At 37.2% G+C, this 21,700-nt stretch overlaps 1 protein-coding gene across 3 annotated transcripts; it reads left to right on the top strand.

Moving 5' to 3' along the window:
* The first annotated feature begins 1,884 nt into the window (after window positions 1-1,884).
* On the top strand, window positions 1,885-20,113 carry LOC145775299 (E3 ubiquitin-protein ligase MGRN1-like). 3 transcript variants are annotated; one of them, XM_082586563.1, is made up of 17 exons: window positions 1,885-2,022; window positions 5,650-5,768; window positions 6,989-7,077; window positions 10,671-10,844; window positions 11,088-11,208; window positions 12,601-12,705; window positions 13,927-13,974; window positions 14,711-14,780; window positions 15,150-15,281; window positions 15,480-15,641; window positions 15,867-16,007; window positions 16,219-16,301; window positions 16,531-16,641; window positions 17,134-17,191; window positions 17,436-17,495; window positions 17,649-17,719; window positions 17,792-20,113. In XM_082586563.1, the coding sequence occupies exons 1-17, from the start codon at window positions 1,935-1,937 to the stop codon at window positions 17,876-17,878; spliced, it is 1,719 nt and encodes a 572-aa protein (XP_082442689.1). In that variant the 5' UTR covers window positions 1,885-1,934; the 3' UTR covers window positions 17,879-20,113. The 3 variants fall into 3 exon arrangements, with proteins under 3 accessions (XP_082442689.1, XP_082442690.1, XP_082442691.1); XM_082586564.1 differs by lacking the exon at window positions 17,436-17,495; XM_082586565.1 differs by lacking the exon at window positions 1,885-2,022 and having other exon boundaries at window positions 5,656-5,768; window positions 10,673-10,844.
* Window positions 20,114-21,700: the final 1,587 nt, after the last annotated feature.

Genomic DNA, 21,700 nt, shown 5'->3' with positions numbered 1-21,700 from the left:
AAAGGGGAAGCGACAATCATCATACATCAATTAATCAAACTTTGAACTCAAAGAGGCAGGAAGAAGAACAGTTTAAGAACTTACATACTATATTTTTTTCAAGTTTCCAAGCCACCTGGAAAGTCCCTAAAATTTAATTTAATTTTTTGTTGCTGGTAAACATACAAATTTGACACCAAGGTTTACTCATTTGATTGTTCTTCATTAAAGTGTCCGGGATAAAAAAAGATACCTGGTACTACTAGTACTAACTATAATAGTCGATACAGGCCTACCACCAAACAAAAGGGAAAGATGGCTAAACCCAATGGTTTAAAATATGGCTGTGGCTATATTTACACTATATAGTGTAAGAATAGCCTCAACAGTGTTGCCAGACAAGGAATTCTGCCCTAATTTGAGAAAAGTTTAAAGCTGTTGAAAACAAAAACTTGTATTTTCGAAATTTTTTAGTTCTGGGCAAAAATCAAAACCCTAAACATATTCCTAACTCTAGCCCTTACCTTAACCCTTCCTAACTTTAATCCTGACTCTGGCAATACCTCATTGTGTAAAAATAGCCACTTCCTTAAAATATACTGCGATAAAACAGTGTTACCACTATCTTAAAATTGTACAGCCACCAAACCTAGAAGAGAGATAGAAAAAATAAAACTTTTTTTTATGAAAATAGTCCTATTAACAGTACACGTGCAAGGGCGATTTAAACTTCATTACACAAAAAAATCTCAAGACTTTATGTACCGGTATACTACTTTCATTATTCTCCCAACCTTCAGGGTTAGGTGAGTGTTTCAGTTGGGGTTAGAAACTAGTAAAGCAAAGGGGAAGTGGTCAAGACACAAAACAGCTATTTCACCGTATACTCTTGCTCGATTCCAATTTATGACAGATGAATACTTGTAAAAAGGGCAATCTAAACTTTAAGGCTGTGGCTATATTTACACTACATAGTGTAAGAATAGCCTCAATAGTGTTGCCAGATAAGGAATTCTGCCCTAATTTGAAAAAACTTTGGGCCTAAAGCTGTTGAAAACAAAAACTTGTATTTTAAAAATTTTTTTTGTCCTGGCAAAGATCAAAACCCTAAACTTATTCCTAACTCTAGCCCTTACCTTAACCCTTCCTAACTTTAATCCTAACTCTGGCAACACCTCATTGTGTAAAAATAGCCACTTCCAAACTTTAATACACATTTTTGAAAGTTAATCTAATAAAAGAAAATTAAGAATTAAAAAAAGTTAAATAATCTCAAAATGGGCTCCCTTTCAATGTTACTTGGAATGTGCATATGCTAACTTGGTTGCAATGTACATTACAACCCAGTGATACCATCATACAGGCTACAACTGTTTACAGTTCTGGTTAAACTAGCCAGAGTTTGTTAGTACTGTGTTCCACAACACAGTGCTGCGTCAGTGATCACCCCAGAGCATGTTAAATGATTACTGTAAAGCATTGTTACTACAACCTGCAACAATAGGTTTTTTATGTCGCAACAATTTAAGTTGTCAGGATTTTTGTCTTTAACGGAATTTAGCTGGGCCAATGGCGAATCTAGGAGCAATAGGGGGACGAATATTCGAATAATGGGGTGATAACTACCTCTAAAACACAAAAAAGTAACTTTATTTACGGAGTTTTTTGCAAGATCAGATTAATGTAAACCTACACATTATAATATTGTATTTTGTTGAAATTCACCCCCAGGCTATGGTACTTTTTGGATCCGCCCCTGAACTGTGCCAACATTCAGTGTCTTGCATAATGAAATTACAGAATGAGATTAAGTCAATCAAAAACTATTTTCCAAAAGCTCTGTTAACTATTGGGAGTATTTGGTTTGCTCTTGTGGGTGAAGTAATCTCTGATTATTGTTAGTTTTACAGATTGAACAGACATATAGTTGCAGGTAATAAAAGTGCATATTCATAATGGGAGCGTATTTGAGTCGCTCAAGCAGTGGTGTTGAAGAAATAGGAATATCACCAGAGATTTCCTATACTTATCCACCCAAGTCAGGTATAGATCTATTTATTGAGTGTATCAACGCATGTTCCTGTAACCCAGTGGTTCCCAACCTGGGGGTAAATTACCCCCGAGGGGTAATTTGCTTATTTTTGGGGGGTAACGAGACACGATTTGGAAACAGTGAAGGTTGTGAACTTTATAAAAGCGAAGGAATTGAACAGCCGTCTTTACAAGGAACTGTGCAAGAAGACGGGAGAAATATACGAAGCATTACTGTACCACACAGAAGTACAATGGCTGTCTCGTGGCAAAGTGATAACCTGCCTGGTCGAACTTCGTGAGGCTGTCCATGTTTTTCTAATAGAAAAGAAGTCCGACTTGGCTGAATACTTCTCTTACCAACAGTGGATTTTCCAGCTGTGCTACCCGGTTGATATCTTTGGTGAATTGAATAAAGGAAATCTTTTAATTCAAGCAAGAATAAATGTAACTGTGATGGACACCAAAGTAGCCGTAACAGCATTTATCGCAAAGGTTAACTTGTGGAACAAGCGAGTTGGAAGGGACACAGTGGCGCAGTTTCAGACGCTTGACATGTACCTCGAAGGCAATGGACTTGATTTGACAGCGGCGTTGAAGGAGGACATAGCTGACCACTTAGGCCAGCAAGCCAAGAAGATGGACATTGGACAACTACCGTACTTTCCGAATTTGGACACGGCTATAGTCTCCAATGTTGCACTGAGCCCTTCACATGTAATGACAGCCAGGTGGATGATGACGACTTTCCGGCCAAAGAAGAATTTATCACTCTCCGAATGAACAAAGCGTTGAAACTTGATTTCAAGGGCAATGGCTTGGAAGCCTTCTGGTTTGGCAGACTCCAGGACGCACCAACATTAGCGACACGGGCTTTAAATATCCTGACATCTTTTTCAACAATGTATCGCTGTGAACAAGGATCTTCAACTGTCTTGGGATAAAGACGAAGAAGCGCAATCGCGTGGATGTCAAAAGCGACACAAGAATCGCCCTCAGTACCACAATGCCCAGGATCACAAAGCTGGCGGCTGAAGTCCAGGCCCAAACTTCGCATTGAATGTTTACCACGCATTGTTACCTTGTATTCAGTATTGTATTGCATTTTGATTGTCATAGTTAGCCCTTTGAAATACATAGCAATAAACACTTTTGTTTTTGAAAATTTATCGTGGGGGTAATTGGCTCACTTCAGGGTGGAGATTAGGGTAACAGCCAAAAAAAGGTTGGGAACCACTGCTGTAATCTTATTAAATTTTGTTTAAAAATTGTTTTAGATTGTAACATTGCACATATTCTGATATTTACAAGTACTATGTTTTTGTATCTAAACGAAAAGAGATTTGATCTTAGCAACATATAAAATGCATATAAACAACAGAAAATTAGATGATATATTTAAATGCATTTGGAATACCTGCATCTTCTGATGATTAGCTTGCACAACTGTGCTTTATATCTGTTTGAAAGAAAATTACTTATAAAAGTTGATGGTTAGTTCTTCATATATGATATATTTCATATTTCAAAATTGTGTGACAGGGGAAGAAAAAATAAAATTGTAACGCAGTTAAGTCTGAGTAGGTTCAAATGTTAGGGTAATGTCTCTACAGCAAATATTTAACCTTACTTTGTTTTTATCATTACAGACAAACTTTTTCTTAATTTCTGAAATCTCTACCTGCTTACAAGCAAATTTTCATTAAAAATTCACTTAGAATGGTACAGGGTGTAAATGACTTTCGTTTTATTCTATTCTTCTAATTTCAATATATCTGGAGAAGTCATATATATATGAAACAGTATAAAAAAAATTAGCTCTGTGTTTGATACATAGTTTAGAAATTCGGTATGCAAGTTTGGTAAGCCACACATGTCTGTCCGTTACCAAAAAATCTCAAAAAAGTTTTTTTTACAAACAACTATATGTTTTTTTAACTTCTAACATATATTGACTATCTCACATTTGGCAACACATATCAACCCTATACAATTATCTTTCCTCCAATTTAAATCACTAGACTTATGGAAGTTTGATATTGTGTCTGTCCGTTACCATATTTTTGATGAATTTGTGTAGATTGTAAATAGGGCTTTACACCAAGACTGTCAAAGATGACTGGGTATGTAGTCAGAAAGGGAAGGTTGGAACTAGCCCTAGCGCATTAGACCCCCCTTATATAGATTGAAAAAACATTTTCGAAGTAAAAAAAAAATTATATGTAAATATTTTTTATTAAAAAAAATTCCCATTATAATTGTGATTCGTTATTGAAAATCATGTTTTGAGTCAGGGAAATATCAAAGATGTTTGTTCTAACAATTGTTGATTACTCACTGCAAATGTCATTGCCAAGTTTTGATTGCAAGTGAAGAGAGGGTAACTGTCAAATGTTATTCCAAAGCCAACAACAATCGGCCACCCCCACTAGTGGGGAACAAACCGACGATGGATTATGATGATGATGATGAACATATCAGGGTCAATATGGAGATGGCCAAAGGATGAGGACTTCCATGATTACCGTACCCTATAAGTGATGTTGTGCAGGCTATAGCCACTCCACACCTTATTCCTGCAGGAGAGAGAAATGTTTCCTTTTACATACCAGAACTTCATCACATTTGGGGATACTATGACTCAAATTGTGTGAACTAACTTGAAAAAGTCGTAAATTTCCATGAATTAAAGATAATTTCAAGAATTTATATCCAATAAATAAACTGCTTTTATCTTCCACTAGTGAAAAGTGACCGCTATGATGATGCAAATATTGATAAGAATATAAAAATACAGTAAGGAATGAAAGAACAAGGGTAGAAAAACACTTCAGCGGGCTGGAAAAAGCAGGGTAGCACCACTATTTCGAAATGCATGACAACAAATTCGGAAATGTATGCAATTTATGTATATAATTGTAACGGTAGCCTATGAATATTAAAGCAATTTTTTTGTAAAAAAAACAAACTTTTTTTCAACCAAAATTTTCCGAAATTGCAAACCATAATTTTTCCTATTAGGAAGTAAACACTTTTTCCATCACCTTGGTTCAGTGTAGCAAAAAACTTCAGAAATGAGATAGTGTCTGTCCGTTACTTTTTGTAATGTCTGTCCGTTACTTTATATCAAGGTTTTAAACTAATTGTTGCGCAAACACTGCATTAGGGATTAGCAAAAAAAACTACTTTTAAGATGGGGGGTAGATCTCAAATTAAAAAAAACATTGATCTATTGGGTTTGGGAGCTGAATTTAGATAGAAAGTGCATGTGAAGGCTGACTAGTGGTTTTTCCCAATTCTATCTGTCAGTCCGTTACTTTATTTCAATAGTCCGTAAAATTGGTAATACTGAACCCAGACCCAAATTTTTTTCCTACACAAACCATCATACTTAGTAGTTTTAACACGCTGAATATTGCGGAGCTGGGGCTTTTGTGGTCTTCAAATTTAAAGATTTTCGCATCAATGTCTGTCCGTTACCAAATTTTATTTTTGAAATATCACCATATTAATAACTGTCTGATTATATTGTCATATAAATGGATGGTTAAAGACGTATTGTTTCAATGTCAATTGCGTTGTTTAGTAAGTATATCATATAAATTATTCCTGTTTATTATAAATATTTTGTTGTTTCAGGTTCATATTTTGGAAGTTATTTTTTTATGGGTGGGAAGAAGTTTGACACAATGCAACCAGAAGGTTACTTGTTTGGAGATAATTCTGATCTTAACTTTCTTGGTCCACACCCGCACAATGTAAGTGGCTAGTCTATTAACTGATATAAATTTATTGCCACAGTTTAGCAGAAATACAATGTATAATCTGCAGCTGGTGTTTTTTTCGGTCATTTATCAGTCATTGACCGATTTTTTAGCAAAATATCCGAAAAAAATATAGTCAACTCGGTCAAAATGTCCGAAAAAATATATAGTCAATTCGGTCAAAATGTCTGAAAAAAATTTTGGTTTGTATCAGCTACTTGAAAGGAAACATTTTCGTCAAAAAAAAATGACCAAATTTTTTCAAGTCATTTCGGACAAATGACCGAAAAGTCTCAGCAAAAAAAAAACCCAGATCTGCAGTACTGTAAAATTCTTTCATAGAGAATAAGTGACCTAAGTTTTACCATGCTGGTTCCCTCTTGTTTATTAGCATTGTCAAAACTTTTCATTTAAAGCTCATTATTCAAGATGGTTATTTGGTTAATCACAGTGGTAATGTGAGCCTCTTGGGCCGAGAGTCTATCCTTTTATCACCCCAGATTCACAGTGTTCCTGGACTATGCTGGAAGGCTACTAGAGAGCAGCCAGTGTTTAGTTTCATCATCCAAGACACGCAGACCTTCCAGTTCACTCCATTGGGTGACTTGAAGGTGGTACAACTGTTGATAATCTGGTCTGCAATCTGTTCCTCAGCACCACATTCACAAGAGGAGGAAGAGGCAATTCCCCATTAGTGCATGGTTGAGTGGAAAACTTTGACGCGCATGCGGAGACGATTGAAGCATACCCACGCCTATCTCTGTTGTGTTATGTCGATAGGATGGGTGTGGGGCTGTGGGCATAAAGGATGAACAGATGGAGTGTGGTGGACTGGTGGTGCTTGACTTTCATCATTTATTGTCTGCCCAATTAGCCGCAGAAATAAATCATGATTGTTTTTCAATGGAACATGATTTTGTAATTTCTAACATCTTTGTAATGAGACATGCATATTGCATATGCAATTAAAATGTGTTGTTGAGCACTATTTTTAAGACTTGGATAATTTTTAAGATAAGATTGGTGAAAGTACCCAAATGTGGTTCCTTGCGTATCACAAATGGAAAAATCACCACCCTGCATTAGTGCATTACTTATAATAATAGTAATAAGGCGTTCCTGTCGAGTGTACAATTTTCTGCACTGAGGATACCTTAATGTCGAAACAGTGACGACCTGTCTGCAGTTACCTAGATATTTATATTTTGTTGTAGTTCTCATACCAGTCTCCAAACTCTGACCAACCAGTGCAAGCTTTGAAGTGTCTCACGAATGTTCGAAAAGGCTCCTTACGTCTTATCAGGTATGGTAGCTCTATGATGATGCTGATTCTTTGTATATTTTCTCTACCCCTGTTGCTATTGAAGTTATTCTTCTGTGTTGACAACACATGAAAAGATATGTTTTGATGAGTATTGTTCCATAATATGTTTTTATTGTGTAAAGTATTCACTAGTTTAACTCTTTTATGGTCCATGATTTGTGTTGCACTTCGTGTGAAGTTGTTGTATTTAATAGTTTTAACAGGCATGTTTAACAGGCATGTTATGTATGTAGAAATATCAGATGACTTGCTTGAAGTTAATTATTTTTTTAATGCTTTTCCACTAATGTAGACATGTATTTTAATTGTAGTATAGTAGCTTTCCTTGTACCTAAAACAGATCAACTACACTGTTATGTTTTATGCAGTAGATGACTGACCTTTGGGTTACGATGACCAAAAACTTGGTAATCCAAGATGTGTCCACATGTTTTAGGCGCAGACAGTTAGGCGCCTGTCAGTAAGGCGTGCACACTGTGGTGTCTGGATATTTAGGTGTGGAGCACTGTGGCGCCCGTTTATTTAGGATTTTAGGTGCTATTCCTAGTAAAGTCTGCAGATTGTATCAGCTTGGCAGGTAGGGCAATGCTATTCACACAAAATGTTATATTGAACAGAAAAATATGTTGTTTTGTTAATATGCGTCGCGTGTGGAGATGAGGTGCGAGACAACGCTCTACTACTCTTGATATTAGCACATCTCCACAGGACATGCTATGCATCCTGAACACAGGTTGCAGCCAGCGGAATGGCCCATTTCGGTGAGTCCGATTCGGTGAGTCCGATCCCTTAACGGGGCATTTTTTTCAATTTTTTTTTTAAATTATTGGGTACCGTAGCCTAATTATCATTGCCGTTTTAGGGTCAGAGGTTAGGAACTCACCGAATCGGACTCACCGAATAGTAGCAGACCCTGCAGCCAGATGGTACCTTACTTAATCTGTTATCTTTCACAATTACTTCTACTCGGGATGGATTGGTCGTGTGGCGAGTTCGTATGAGACAACGCTCTACTACCGTACATGAATACATTTCTATAGGGCATATGAACCCTGGCTACAAGTTCCAAGCATAATGGTGCAACTTTGCTCGTTATTAAACCTAGTCGGGGTTTTGACGAAAAACCAAGTTACTCTTCACTCAAGCCTACCACCTGCTTGAAAATAGGCTTTGGTATATTTTTTACTGATGTTTAGTGTAGCCTAGTTATTATTTGACTCACTAAAAGTAAACTCAGTCATGTTCGGAAACTTGAATAATTTATTGATAAAGCTTTTGCCGACGCAAATCTGGACTAACAACAAATAAATGCCGAACACGCACATTAAAATACAATATATTTTTGTGTTCAATATAACATTTTGTGTGAAAAGCATTGCCGGTTTGAGCAGCTTCACGCACGGAAGCCATAACATATTTTTCTGTTCAATATAACATTTTGTGTGAAAAGCATTGCCCTACCTGCCAAGCTGATACAATCTGCAGACTTTACTAGGAATAGCACCTAAATGAACGGGCGCCACAGTGCTCTGCACCTAAATATACATACGCCACAGTGTGCGCACCTATTTGACCGGCGCCTAACTGTCTGCGCCTAAAAGACTTGCTCCCTCCAAGATTGTGGTCACCAAGCGTAACTGAAGCATACCGTAATGTTCAATCTCGTATGGGATGTGTCAATATTTGCAAACATTAACTCTGTATACAATATATTGCTAGCGTCAAGGTAACCTTTGCAGTTAGTTAATATGTTTTTGCAAAGGCCTTTAAATCAAAGCAAAAATGTACTCTTAAGTTAAAAGATGCTCTTAAAGCGAAAAATCACTCTTAGGTTACATGCTGGAATTATACCAGTGTTTTATAACACATGTAGCAAGGTCTCGTGTCATACAACTTTGCCAATGTATTAATTTGCACCAACCTACTCTCTGGTTGCAGGGGATAGACTCCCTGTTTCTGATTGGGTGGCCGAGGTCAATATGCCGTCAGCTTAGATTATACCATTTACCAATGTCTTTACAAACATGACTTTGAATTTGGCTCGTTAGTGACTAGTGTTCAGTATTCAACTATTCATATTGAAAGAATACATTTTAGTTAGGGCAGCAGTAGTATAATAATAACTAAAATGTACTTGGGTACAGTTTTACATGATTAAAACAATGCTTATCTATGACACATAACCCTACTTTAATCTGATAATATTATTGTTATAATGAATGGTTTTGCTAAAATCCGTTTTTAATGCTCGCCCGAACAGCTCTCTTCAAATGTGTGCCTTGAAAACTTTTTTTAATGGCAAATGAATGTCGAGTATGAAGATACAAATGATCAGTTTGGTTCGATTTTTTTAGCTGTTTCAATTTGAAAAAAAAAACAGAGTTCCTTGCTCGCTTGTTTGATTCATGGCAGTAAATAATGTAAGGAGACCAGGGTTCTAGTGGGTAGCTACCCAGGTGAACTGTTTTTTTTAAAAGGATGTGACGCAATTTACAAAATTAGTGTTGAGGTTAAAATTAGTGTTTGAGAGTTACAAAATATGAGGAATTTTACTACGATTTGAGAGAATATTTTTAGCAACTAATCAAATATTAGTACTGTATAAAGTTTAGGTGTTCATCGGGATTGTTATCTTTTCTAACATTAGTTTTGTGACAAGCCCAGCCTCATGGGCGAAATACAACAGTGTCTATCGCTGTCAATTCTTGCTACAATCGACTGCCAAGAAACATAATATAGTTGATTGGATGGTTTAAATGGCTAGCGTAGAAGCTACACTGTTATGATTGGCGAATCGCAATTGTTCGCTGTGCTAGTGAGTACTCAGCCTTGTGCTGATAGCCAGGAAGAACGCTCCCTTCTTCACAATCAATTTCTGTTATATTTAGCAGACTTAGCAACCACCAACTCACTTCCTAGAAGCATGATTTTTCCCATGATTGCATATTGCATAAACAACGGTCAACTTATTTTTACACCAATAAACAAATTCTGCAAAAAAAATTTCTCAGCTATTTTTACATGATATAACCTATTTTTGCCCATAAAACCTGTTTTTTTTTTTATCAAAAAGCTTGTTTTTTCCATAAAACAAAAAAAAAACATTTTTTTTACAACCCTGAAGGAGACCGAAGGAGATTCTACTGTATTTGTAAAACAATCTAATCTCAAAAAGCGATTGTGGATAAAATATAGGATACGTTATTTAAAAATTATATAGCCTACATATTAAAAATTTCATTTGATATCAAAGGAATTTATAAGGCGAGTGTATGTATTAGTCATAGATTTATTAAGCAAATTCAACTCTACCAGCTAATATCAATATAAGGAATACAATTTACCAGCACAGTGCCTCATCAAAAATATGTCTGTTTACTTCAGCCTATTTCTGTGTGTTTTAAAAGGAAATATCCAGCTAGCCAAGGGTGCTAATACAAAAATAGTTGAGTCTTTTACAGGTTTATATGGCTTTTTTTGGGTGCAACCAACTAGGGCCACAAATGACCTGCTGGCTTGTGATTAGATTGCACTGACCTATGCTATCAGAAAATTGTCCTGTTTTTTTATAGAGTACCCAATCCTCCTGTTAAGCCTGAGGATGTGATAACAAATCCTGATGAGCCTGAAAACCCTCCTCCTGAAACTTTCTTGTACAATTTGGAGTTCACCTTTGATGCCGACAGTCCATGCACTATTGCTGTCTATTACAACGCTGCCGAAAAGATGTGTAACAAAACCGTTTTGTAAGTTTCGTTGAGACGCTCAATAATGATAGGTTTAATTTATGGTGGACTTATTTTATTAATGCTAGAGGAAAATATATATGTGCCATGTAGCTAGTTTTTTTAGTTGTATTTTTTCTTTAAAAAATTGTAAAGAGAACGATTTCGTCTTGGGATTTCTTAACTACCCATTTTTTCTTAAACCCTTTGTACTTTTTGATACTAAGTACTATATAATTTGACTGGTGCATTTTTACAATTCAGATTTACCCCAAAGAACGCAGACGAGTGTAGTGACATAGTTCCGTACAACGCAGGATGTAACCAGCAATTCTGCCGAACAAGCCACGTCATAAACCCAGCGTCTTTGCATCAGAAAGAATCTGTAAGTTGCACGTGATGTTGTTTTCTAGATAACGTCTACTCTACAAGCTAAAACCTATTTATCAGAACTGGCCCTTTATCAGAACTGACGATGCACTAGCAAGTGCGAAATATATTTTCTGTTACATCTACTGACTACTGATCCCTGTTACCTTAACAATTAAGGTTTTAGCTTTCTAGATATGGAACAGGGATCGTTTCAGAACAAGACTAGGTCAGAAAGCGAGGCAGACTCCGACTCAGCTCAGCAGCAGCCTAGAGCAGTTAGCTAACAGTCTACTCTACAAGCGTTGAATCGATGTAAAAATTGCCAATTTCCCTAGCCGGTGTTGTTTTAGTGTCCGACTGTCTATGCATGCAAGAAATATAAGTAGTACTAGTAGTGCTTTTGTGTTTGCATTGGTATTTTTTAATCTGCAAGAAAAAAAAAAGTCTGCTGGAAAGAGAGCAAAGTGTGAAGACCTACTTTCCGTTTCTTCCCATTCAGCAAAAGTACCATTTTTACATTGCTTTTGCGCATGGCCATCTGGAGATGCGGCCTGATTTTTCACATTTTGCAGATTTTGATTACAGCTACTGCTAGTGTTTGACTGACATTTTCTGAGATTTTTTTACTTTTTGTTGTTTCCTTATGATATAAAAGCTTTTTGTTGCCTTTGGGAAGCAATAGCAAATGAGAAAAAGTAAGTTGAAAATCACTGAATCAGACTGTTATTGAAAAATTAACAGTCTGACTAAAATTTTCGAAATCAAATTTTCTTTGTTTTTCAGCATCTAAAGTCGTTAAAACCTATTGTGTCATCTGGAGAAAACAGTAATGAAAGCGTAAAAAGATAATTTTTAGAAAAATTTATCTAAACATTCGCCCAAAGTTAGCAAAATCTGGAAATTTCTGCAAAATGTGACAAATCAGGCCGTATCTTTAGATTAGGTAGCCATGCTTTTGCATTTAAACGATATAAAAGTAGTAACTTTGCTTGCGAGTGACATATTGTCACTATTACGACGTGTAAATTTCGTTGTGGCGTAAAATAAGAAAGTAACAACATGAGATGAGTTACTTAATATATATACTTTGTGATTTTGCATGTACTCTCAGAGCATATGCCTTGTATAAAATTTCGGTGTCACTGTTCGATTTCGTGCGGTTTTCCTTATCGGTTGCTGTCTACGTAAAAATCTGGACCGTTATTTGTAGTCGTCACTGAGAGCATGTCTGTAGACGTATCATTGCACTTCAAAAGCTTCTCTAACCAAAGCAAACACGTCGTTTCTTTTGGGTGCGCCATCCTATTCACGTTTTTGTATGAAATAGTAACACCTCGTTGAATCCATGTATGTACGTATGTTTTGTTTTTACTGTATTAAACAAACTTTTGCACTTTTATCACAGGAGTCTTGGAACCCATCTAACATTCCAATAGCCATACAAGTATCTGCTCAATGTGGGCCTACCTTTGCTGGTCGCAGTCATATTACTTATGCTGCGTTTCACAAGGTTTGTGGAAGCTTACTTAATTTTGAACTTTGAAGAATTAATGGCTTTATTAGCTTCAATCTGACACCCATACTCCCTGCCGGGGTGACTTTTGACTTTGTGTACAATTAGGTAGCTTGTCATGAACTTTATGTTGTTTCGTGCTATGCGGTCTTCACAAAACTTCAATTTGAAGTTCAACGTGTCATATAGTAGCTGAACCCACGAACTCCTGGTTGAATGTCTGCTACGTGCGCTTTTGATATTTTTTCACTTCGAAGGATCTCCACTATGTGGTGTTAAAATGACGGGTTTTCGGCACATTAATATTAACTTCAAAGGGAGATACTGAAGATAACTTCAACTTATTAGTGGTGGAACTTATCTACAATTGTTTCATACGATTTCCAAATAGTTAAAGACTCGCAAACTTGAATTTTTGCTCAGTGTGTAAATATTTGCTCAGTGTTGAACTTTGGGTCTGTCTCTGGAAACATATTCTCGAGTGAAGAGTTTTGTCAGAACTCTTCACAAAACATTTTTGGCCAGTCAATCCTACTATGCAGAAACAGTCGCATTTACAAATGAGAGCTCAAATTGATTGCAGAAGATGTATTTTTATGTCAACTGCCTTTTTGCTGGAAAGTTCATTCACAAGATAGTGATTTTCATTTAAGAAATGTTAGGAGTTTTTTGTCGTTTTGTCCTTTGAGCAAACTACATTATATATACCTACAAACGTCCTAATTTAATTTAAAGACTTCGTGTTGTGTTGTTGTTGCACTTGGTTTCACTTTAATTGAACATTTCCAGACAGTTTGTACATAGCTGCCTCCATATAGCTTTCTCTTTGTGTGTGTGTTGGTATGACGTTGGTTTGCTTGTTTAATAAAAATGTTGGGAAAGTGTTATTTCGGTTGTGCTGAAAGTTTTACGACCCAACATTATCCTCAATATGGTTTTTACTGCATTATTACATCACTACTCTTTCTGTGTACGCGTTTACTTGTTATGACTGTAACAGGTAAGTACTGCTTATGCAACTTGGTCATGTGTACTTTTGTGATGTATTTTCTGTGACGTATTTTGCGATCTCGTTAATCATTGTCATGTCATGTTATCCGAGGTTACTTTAGGTCATGTTGCTCACCAGGCTGTTGTGCCTGTGGTAGATTCGTACGCAAAATGAATGTGCACTGGCTGCTCATACGTCATTATTAAGGTGCATGTTGTTATTTTCAGAATTCAGATGGAACATGGGGCATAAAAGCGACCAAGCAAAAACAAGCGGTAAGCTCGAGGATCTGTATGCAGTTATTGTTTTTAATGAATTTCAGATAGACGTTTTCAAATTTTTAAACTCTCGTGTTTGACACTTGAAAGTAGCTCAATGAACACAACACCTTTGGATTTAGGGCAGAATATCTTCCAACTTGTTTTGTACTGCCGAGTGTGGACCTGGTGCATTCAAGATCATTTGACTGCGGGTCAGTAGCACTTGCAGTTAATTGGTTTTGGGCCAAAGTATGGGATTGGCCCAGTGGTTCTTAAACTTTATTGTATTGTTATTCCTGAGAAAAGTTTAGTAGAGCTACATTACTTCATTTTCCCTCTTGGTAGCTTCGTCCAGTGCTACTACACCATGCATTCAATTTGATGCTTCATAGATGTCAAAGAATGCATTGTGTTCACAAATTTTGGTGTGATTAGTTCGAATGCAATGTGTTTTCAGCCCTGTCTGTTAATAATACAACAAATTATTATCAGTTTGCTACCATTTTGGTATTATATATTCCCAATAAAGTTCTACAGCCTATACAAGTTATGGGTTAGGATTACTAGTTAGTTTCAGTTTCATGTGTGCTGCGTTATTTGCTACTTCCTTTTTCTGACCAAATGCAGTTCACTTCAGACAACAGTGAAAGACCATTGCTGCGCACACAACATGGAAAGGGTTTCGTTTAAAGACCATTTAAATTATTTACTAACCTATCACAATTAATAGTTGTCGCCTTGTGGTTTTCAGATCAATGGAGTTTGCTATCTGTTTCAAGAAATCTATGGAATTGAAAACAAGAAGAAATCACTCAGAGAAGGCATGAATTGCATAGCTGATCGTCTAGTTTGATTTCGAAAGTTCTTTCATCCAAAGAAACGCATCTGTAGTAAAAAGCTTTGTTTACAAATCACTTTATATCAGCTTCATTGCGTTGTCATCAATGAACATCAGTTTTATGTTTAATCCTGGTAATCGTCCTGACTTGGTAGTTGTTACTGAAAAGAACAAAGACATAACTGTTTTGGCCAAATTGTCATCGTCAACCTTAAAATAATCAATTTAAAAAATTAAAAAATAGCTGAACAAGCACTATAGAGCTATTTGTCGCGAAACGTTCTGCATCCTTTTTTATATTTAAAGTTTAAGTGGTAAAAGTTATCATCGTATTTCAACTGTCCCATAACAGTTGAAGGAGATGCTGGTGTATCCGATTCTGGTTTGGATGATGAGGACAATTCGGAATGCGTCGTCTGCCTCTCTGACAAGAGGGACACACTCATTCTCCCATGCAAACATCTCTGCCTGTGCAGCACTTGTGGTGAGCATCGAGCAGTGTTTGGGAATTTAAAAAATCTGAATTATTGTAAAGTTAACTTTGCTGCCCGTTTGATCTACATATACCTTCAGCGAATTTTAAGTTTTTTAACTTCTTTTTACATTGTTTGTACATGTATCTTTTTATGCATTGTATGAGACGTTGCATAAACGTTAAAAATGCGTTCATTTCCATCAACAGCAAACCAGCTTCGATTCCAACAAAGCGGTTGTCCGATATGTCGTCAGTCCTTTCGTGCTCTCCTTCAAATACGAGCCGTCCGAAAGAAATCCGCCCTTTCTCAGCCTGTTGACCAGCAAAACGCGCATGAGAACGCAGATCAACAATCCATAAGCACAACAAGTATGTCTAATAGATTACATACATCGTTTTGACTCTCTATACCTGCTTTGACTGAAATAAAACCAAGAACTTGTAAAAGGAGTTTTAGTCCGAAAACACCCTCGTCTTTTACAAAATCATTTTTGAGTTAACTTGTTCGTCGTCCATTCGAACTGATCCGCTTTGATAAATGTTTTTTTGCAAAGCATCTCATTCTCATGTGACGCCATCAACCTATATTTGCAGCCAGCGGTGAGCCTGCAAATCGAGATTCAACCGCGTCGCAAGATGTCGTCAGTGTGCCTCCCGGTTATGAAGTCATTCCTTTGATCAACGCCATCAACGGACCTGTGACGTCAGTCAGTCTCTCATCCTTCAATGTTGGAGGTAAGGGCTTCAAACTGCACTACTTGCACAGAATTTTGAAATTTTTTTCAGATCTCTAGTCATTTTTTTAATGTGCTGGAATTGAATACTTGTACCTGTAGTTCAAAAGTTTTCATAACTTTCAACCTCTCAAATTCTGTGATGTGTCGACCAAACCTACATCCATTGCAACATCGCGTGACTGATTTATAAAACATATTCTTGCCGCTAGATGACAATTTTGTGACGGACACGATTTCAAGCGTTTCGCCTGCAACATCGTTACGTCACTCAGGCAGGAAAAAGAAGAGCAAGGTTAGTGGAAAGCCGTGACGGCAACTTTGTGCGAACTGATTTTATAATTATTGTTAATGATATAAGTTAATACTCAATATTCTTTCAAAATTGGATTATAGATTAATGCTTGATAGAAACAAGAAAATAGGTTATTATAAGAAATTTTAAGTTTTTCAGCTGAATCACTATGTCTTTTAACACTCGCAAAAAACATTAGGCATTTGCAAAAGTTTATTTCACTATCTAGGTGGATATAGAAAATGAAGTGGCGTCATCAGTGGACGACAGTGCACGTGGCAACGAAGGAAAGAAGTCACGTGGCCGGCGTAAGAAGAAATCGATTAGCAACGCTGAACAGGTGAGGTTTGACAACTGAACAGAGCTTTAAGACCTGTCAATATAATGGGGTGCTTTGTTTTATTGCGTGGGAAGAATATCCCTGACAGCAAAATCCGTCATTTTTACATTGATTTGACGTCTGCGGATGTTGCTTTCTGGGATCCTACTAAAAGATACGCGTTACCCAAAATAACGATCCATTATTCCTGAACTTTCTGTTTTACGTCTTATTTCCCGGAGTCGGGGTAGGACGGGGTTTGGCAAGGCGCATACTTAGTCTCCATTCATCGCGGTTTAGGGGACTAGAGTGGGCCATCTGCCACCGCTTCCTGTCATCATGATTATATTGTATCAGCCCACGTCCTTCTGGGACGTCCAGGCTTCTTTGTGCTGGGAACTGGCACATCTCGGCAATGAACTGTAAAACAATATTTGTCATTCCACGCTCTCTTGCCCCATGGGCACCATGGTTTGGTGATCGATTTATAAGATTTTGTTGAATTGTGCGCAGACTTCAAACGTCACGTCGGATCAAAAGGAAACTTCCCCTGACGACGTCACAGAGTCTGGTGAGTGGTGTTTCGTTTGACGTGAATGTAACCACCTTAAGGCTGAAGTAGAGCGACTTTTCTACCAACCTTGCAGTATTGCCGTGAAATGTTTTAATGCATCTTCAACAATACTATTCATAACTGGTCATTGGCAATGCTTCAGAAAACTTTAACGAAATATACGAAGACTACAACATCCTGAAGCGAAAGTAACTCACTGCCAGTTTTTGAGTCTAGTGAGTTTGAGAATTTGTTTTTGCAGACGATTCGCCCACTTCCACGTCTAATGATGACTCGACTCCCCAATCAACCACAACCGACGGTTTGTGGTTTACATTATGATAATGCAAAGCAACACGTTGGTTTAGCCCAATGAAAGACCGAATAAAATTTATTGCAGAATTTCTTTAATTAAAGACTTCGTTATTGTTAAACTTACAGTATGTCAAAACCTTACTTACAAATTTGTTCTTAGAAGTGTCTTCCGAACCGATTACTCCTCCGAACGTGAAGTCACCAACGGATGAACTCCACGTAGAAGCGACAGTGAGTAGCACATCTCGGTGATCCATATAATAGATGCAATCTCTTTACTGTACTAAACTCAGTTTTGTTTAGACCTCCGTTGAGGAAGACAATGCACTAGTCCATCCTGTGGACAGCGACGAGGAAAGCCCAGATACTTCTCGCCCCGAACTCGCATGACTACTCGTAGAGCAATAAAAGTGCAATTCCTAGCGAGCAAAATCGGTCCCTTTTATACTGATTCAACGTCTGCAGACTTCGAATCAGTGTGAAAAAGACTAATCTTGCTTTTTGGGTTGATCGAAGTGTAGTTTCAACGTATGCGGTGTTTCAGGGTCAGGTTACGAAAGACGTAATTTTGTAAATTTTCTTAAGAAATCAAACTCATCGTTGCACAAACCTTCCACGACCGTTTTCATTGTCAGAGCCAATATACAATTGTTGATTTTGCTACTTCGTTGGAGTCGGTTTTTCAAATTCAATTGTTCAATATACCAACTAGGCGACTGTACATAACACATTGCGCAAAAGTTCTTGGCTTCTACAACTGGCTACAATTGTGTTTTAACGCTGAAAAGAAAATTTAGTAATCTTTGAAAGGTTGGCTACACCATGAGTTTAGTCGCTGCATTTTGATCTCTACTTTTCTATTCGACTTTATCGCAATTTTTTTGTCATAAAAACGACGCACCGTGAATTGTTTAAATTTCATGCATGACAATGTTTAAACTCAAACTCATGAAGGCACTCTTGACTTGAATGGTTACTTTTTACAGAAATAAAGCATCATCAAGCGTTTAATTAAATTGAAATAACGCGTTATGCATTCCTATACAGTATTGTCTTGCCTCCATTCATTTTTGCCAGTGCCGCGCCTACCGACTCCTCATGTGCTTTTGTCATTTGGCGTACGTTGAGGTTTCGTGAGCCATCATCGGTTACATGCTGGCGGTTTGTTTCATTGATTATACTCTTACCGCGATAGGATGACGACCGTAATTAGTCTTGCCATGGCCACCTGGAGATGCGGCCTGATTTGTCACATTTTGCAGATTGTGATTACAGCTACTGCTAGAGCTTGACTGACATTTTTTGAGATGTTTTTACTTTTTGCGGTTTCCTAATGACAAAAAACTTTTTTGTTGCCTTTGGGAAGCAATAGCAAATGAGAAAAAGTAAGTTGAAAAACGCAAAATCAGACTGTTATTGAAAATTAACAGTCTGACTAAAATTTACAAAATCAAATTTTCTTTGTTTTTCAACATGTGAGGATGTTAAAACTTATTGTGTCATCTGGGGAAAAGAATAAAGAAAGCGTAAAAATCTAATTTTTAGAAAAATTTATTTAAACGTTCGCCCAAAGTTAGAAAAACCTGGAAATTTCTGCAAAATGTGACAAATCAGGCCGTATCTTTAGGTGGCCATGGTCTTGCTTTGTTTTTATCCTGCTTTTTTGTCAATCTGTTGAGATTGCAGCAATTTCAGCTTTGTCCTTGGAACGGCAAGTGCACCACGCATTACTAGCCTACGTTTAATTCTTATATCTTTTTCTGTTGTAATTTTTTATTTCACTTTCTTCTTGATCTTCTGATTTGCAACGTTAAAGCTGTATTTGCACCAAATCGAAACCACGTAAGCTCTCTCGTACTGGCTTAAGGATTCCAATGTCCTCAATGTTTTTTGCACAATGGATTCTATCCTGTCGCCACACTTCTTACATTAATTTTTCTTCTGTTTGTTTCAACAACATGTAGGTGATTTCGGTCCTTCTGTTTTCAAATAAATATATTTACCGAACGCCATCAAACACACTGCATGGCGGCATAGGTTAACCTTTCCATACCATGTGTTAGTATTCTGAAAGGGGTGGTTGTCGCATCGACAGAACACAATCGGTTACTACAGTTGTGATATGTTTCCGTTCATTAGCCTACATTCTCCAGGCAACTAATTATTGCAGATCGCGGCTATGCGCATAAAACGTTACCCTTTAACGCTGTTGGTGGCAGCACAAAATTTCAATGATAAAATTTTGCAGGCGTATATAATTTCATTTTGAGCAGTACTTGCTGGACCTTTATGGGCCTATGCCATGTATTTTTAAAGTTTCTGATAATTCCTGAACTGATCAAACTGAAGATTTTCAATTCTTATAAGTAAAAGATGCTTTGAATGTACATGTAGTTTTAATTTGAAGAAGGAGACTTGTATAGAAAATAGTTTGAAAACCACTGATCTAAAACGAGTAGGTGCAACTTTTCATCAATGGCTCATGTAATTCACGCCTTTTTATTGTATCTGTTTGATGACTTGATGCAAAAATTGCATAATATAATGCCGACATTTTGCATATTGTATTTTGTGTACATACTTTATCATTGTGAGCACTTATGTATAAAAATTTGGACTACAGTTTGCGTGGTGTGTTCATTCTATGTTGTCTGTAGTTTAAATTTATTTTAATGCGTCCTAATCTTTTGACTGTTTTAGAATTGCAAGTCATCGATTTAAGCGTGAGTTACTTCGCTTTTACAATGCTTGATAGGTCTTGAGGTTTATAGAATAAAGCGCAGTAGCGCTAACAGGGGTCCAGGTTGTGCTTTTGGACCAGAGTCAGTGATGATTTTAAGGGCCCTCATCTTTTCCGAGGGGGCGGGAACATGAAGAATCCGTATTTTTGAGATAGTGCATTTTTGTTGATTTCGATCCGAGGATCTCTGGTACCAGGCTTACATCTTTTCAACGGCCTTGATAAAGGGTTTTCCGGGGCCGACTCTAGAGGAACGCCTAGCTGTATTGAGCTGCTTTGTCTAGGTGTACTACCATCAATGATGAGGGTAAAACTTGTGTTGTAAACGAGCTGACCAATGACCATGCTCATGATCGACCATAATCATGCAGACGACGTAGCCTACTTGTCCTAGAGGCTAGAGCTGTTTGTAATTGAAACGAGTAGGCTAAGACGGACGGTATCGTGGGATCTGTGAAGTTTCTTTTTTTAAATGCTTTCCCGAACCACTAGAAACGCTGTGGCGGGTTATATGTGGCCCACGGGAAAGAGTTGCTAATTGCCCACCCCTGTTGAAGATATTTGGCGCACCAGCCTAAAGATTGACTTTATTGACCTAACGAAAATTGAACTAAATGAACCATTGCTTCTTGCATTTTATATTTAAAACAAGGTTGCTTGAACAAAAAAAAAATGTATCTCAATGAAAAAAGATTGAAATCCTCAACAGAATATATGAAGTATGACTGAAGGTTATCTGATCTGCCAACTAACGCCACAATGAACACGTTCACTAAGAACAAGAGTTTAACCCTTAAACGCCTATGTGTTTCACCAACCGTTATTACCTATCTGGGTCTCAAATGACCCGGCCTGTAAAAGGGTATTGCTTTATCTTTCAATTTGTACATCTTTCTTAAATATGGTTTTTACTGTGTTGCAATTTCACTATTATACACTCCAAAGCATAATACTTCGAAAAAAACTAACAAAATTTGCAATAATTGCAAATGTAACATTTTTTTTTGTGCAAAAGTAACCGAATTTAAGATCAACACTGCAAACTGTCAACAACAGAAAAGAATTGAAATAATGTAACTTCAAATATTATAACTTCAAAACTCAACAAATGCTAAAGTTAGTGAAAGAAAAGCAATTAATTGCAATTTTCTACTAGGCTACTAGGTGCTCTAATGTGGTAGCCTAGCCATGAAGACGCTAAGCACAAGAATCATGCTGCACAATAGGGGCATAAAACCGTGACATGTAGGTGATCGATACAACACGGCTCATTACATTCCTCGCACACATGAGGTGTTTTGCGATCCAGAGAAGATGGACAGATGTGGCGCCGCCGTCTTTTACGCTTTCCACCCCCATGTGTAGCTGATGATTGAGAAGAGTCGATGTCAATTTTGTATCCACATTTTTGCAGCGATAGTTTAGCAGCTCTTGGAAGCTGTTTTACTTGCACTCGACGTTGTAGCCATGGA

Source organism: Aplidium turbinatum, chromosome 8 (genome assembly GCF_918807975.1).
Source record: "Aplidium turbinatum chromosome 8, kaAplTurb1.1, whole genome shotgun sequence".
Lineage (NCBI taxonomy): Eukaryota > Metazoa > Chordata > Ascidiacea > Aplousobranchia > Polyclinidae > Aplidium > Aplidium turbinatum.
The sequence above is the reverse complement of the archived record's forward strand: the minus strand, read 5'-3'. Positions and strand labels throughout refer to the sequence as shown.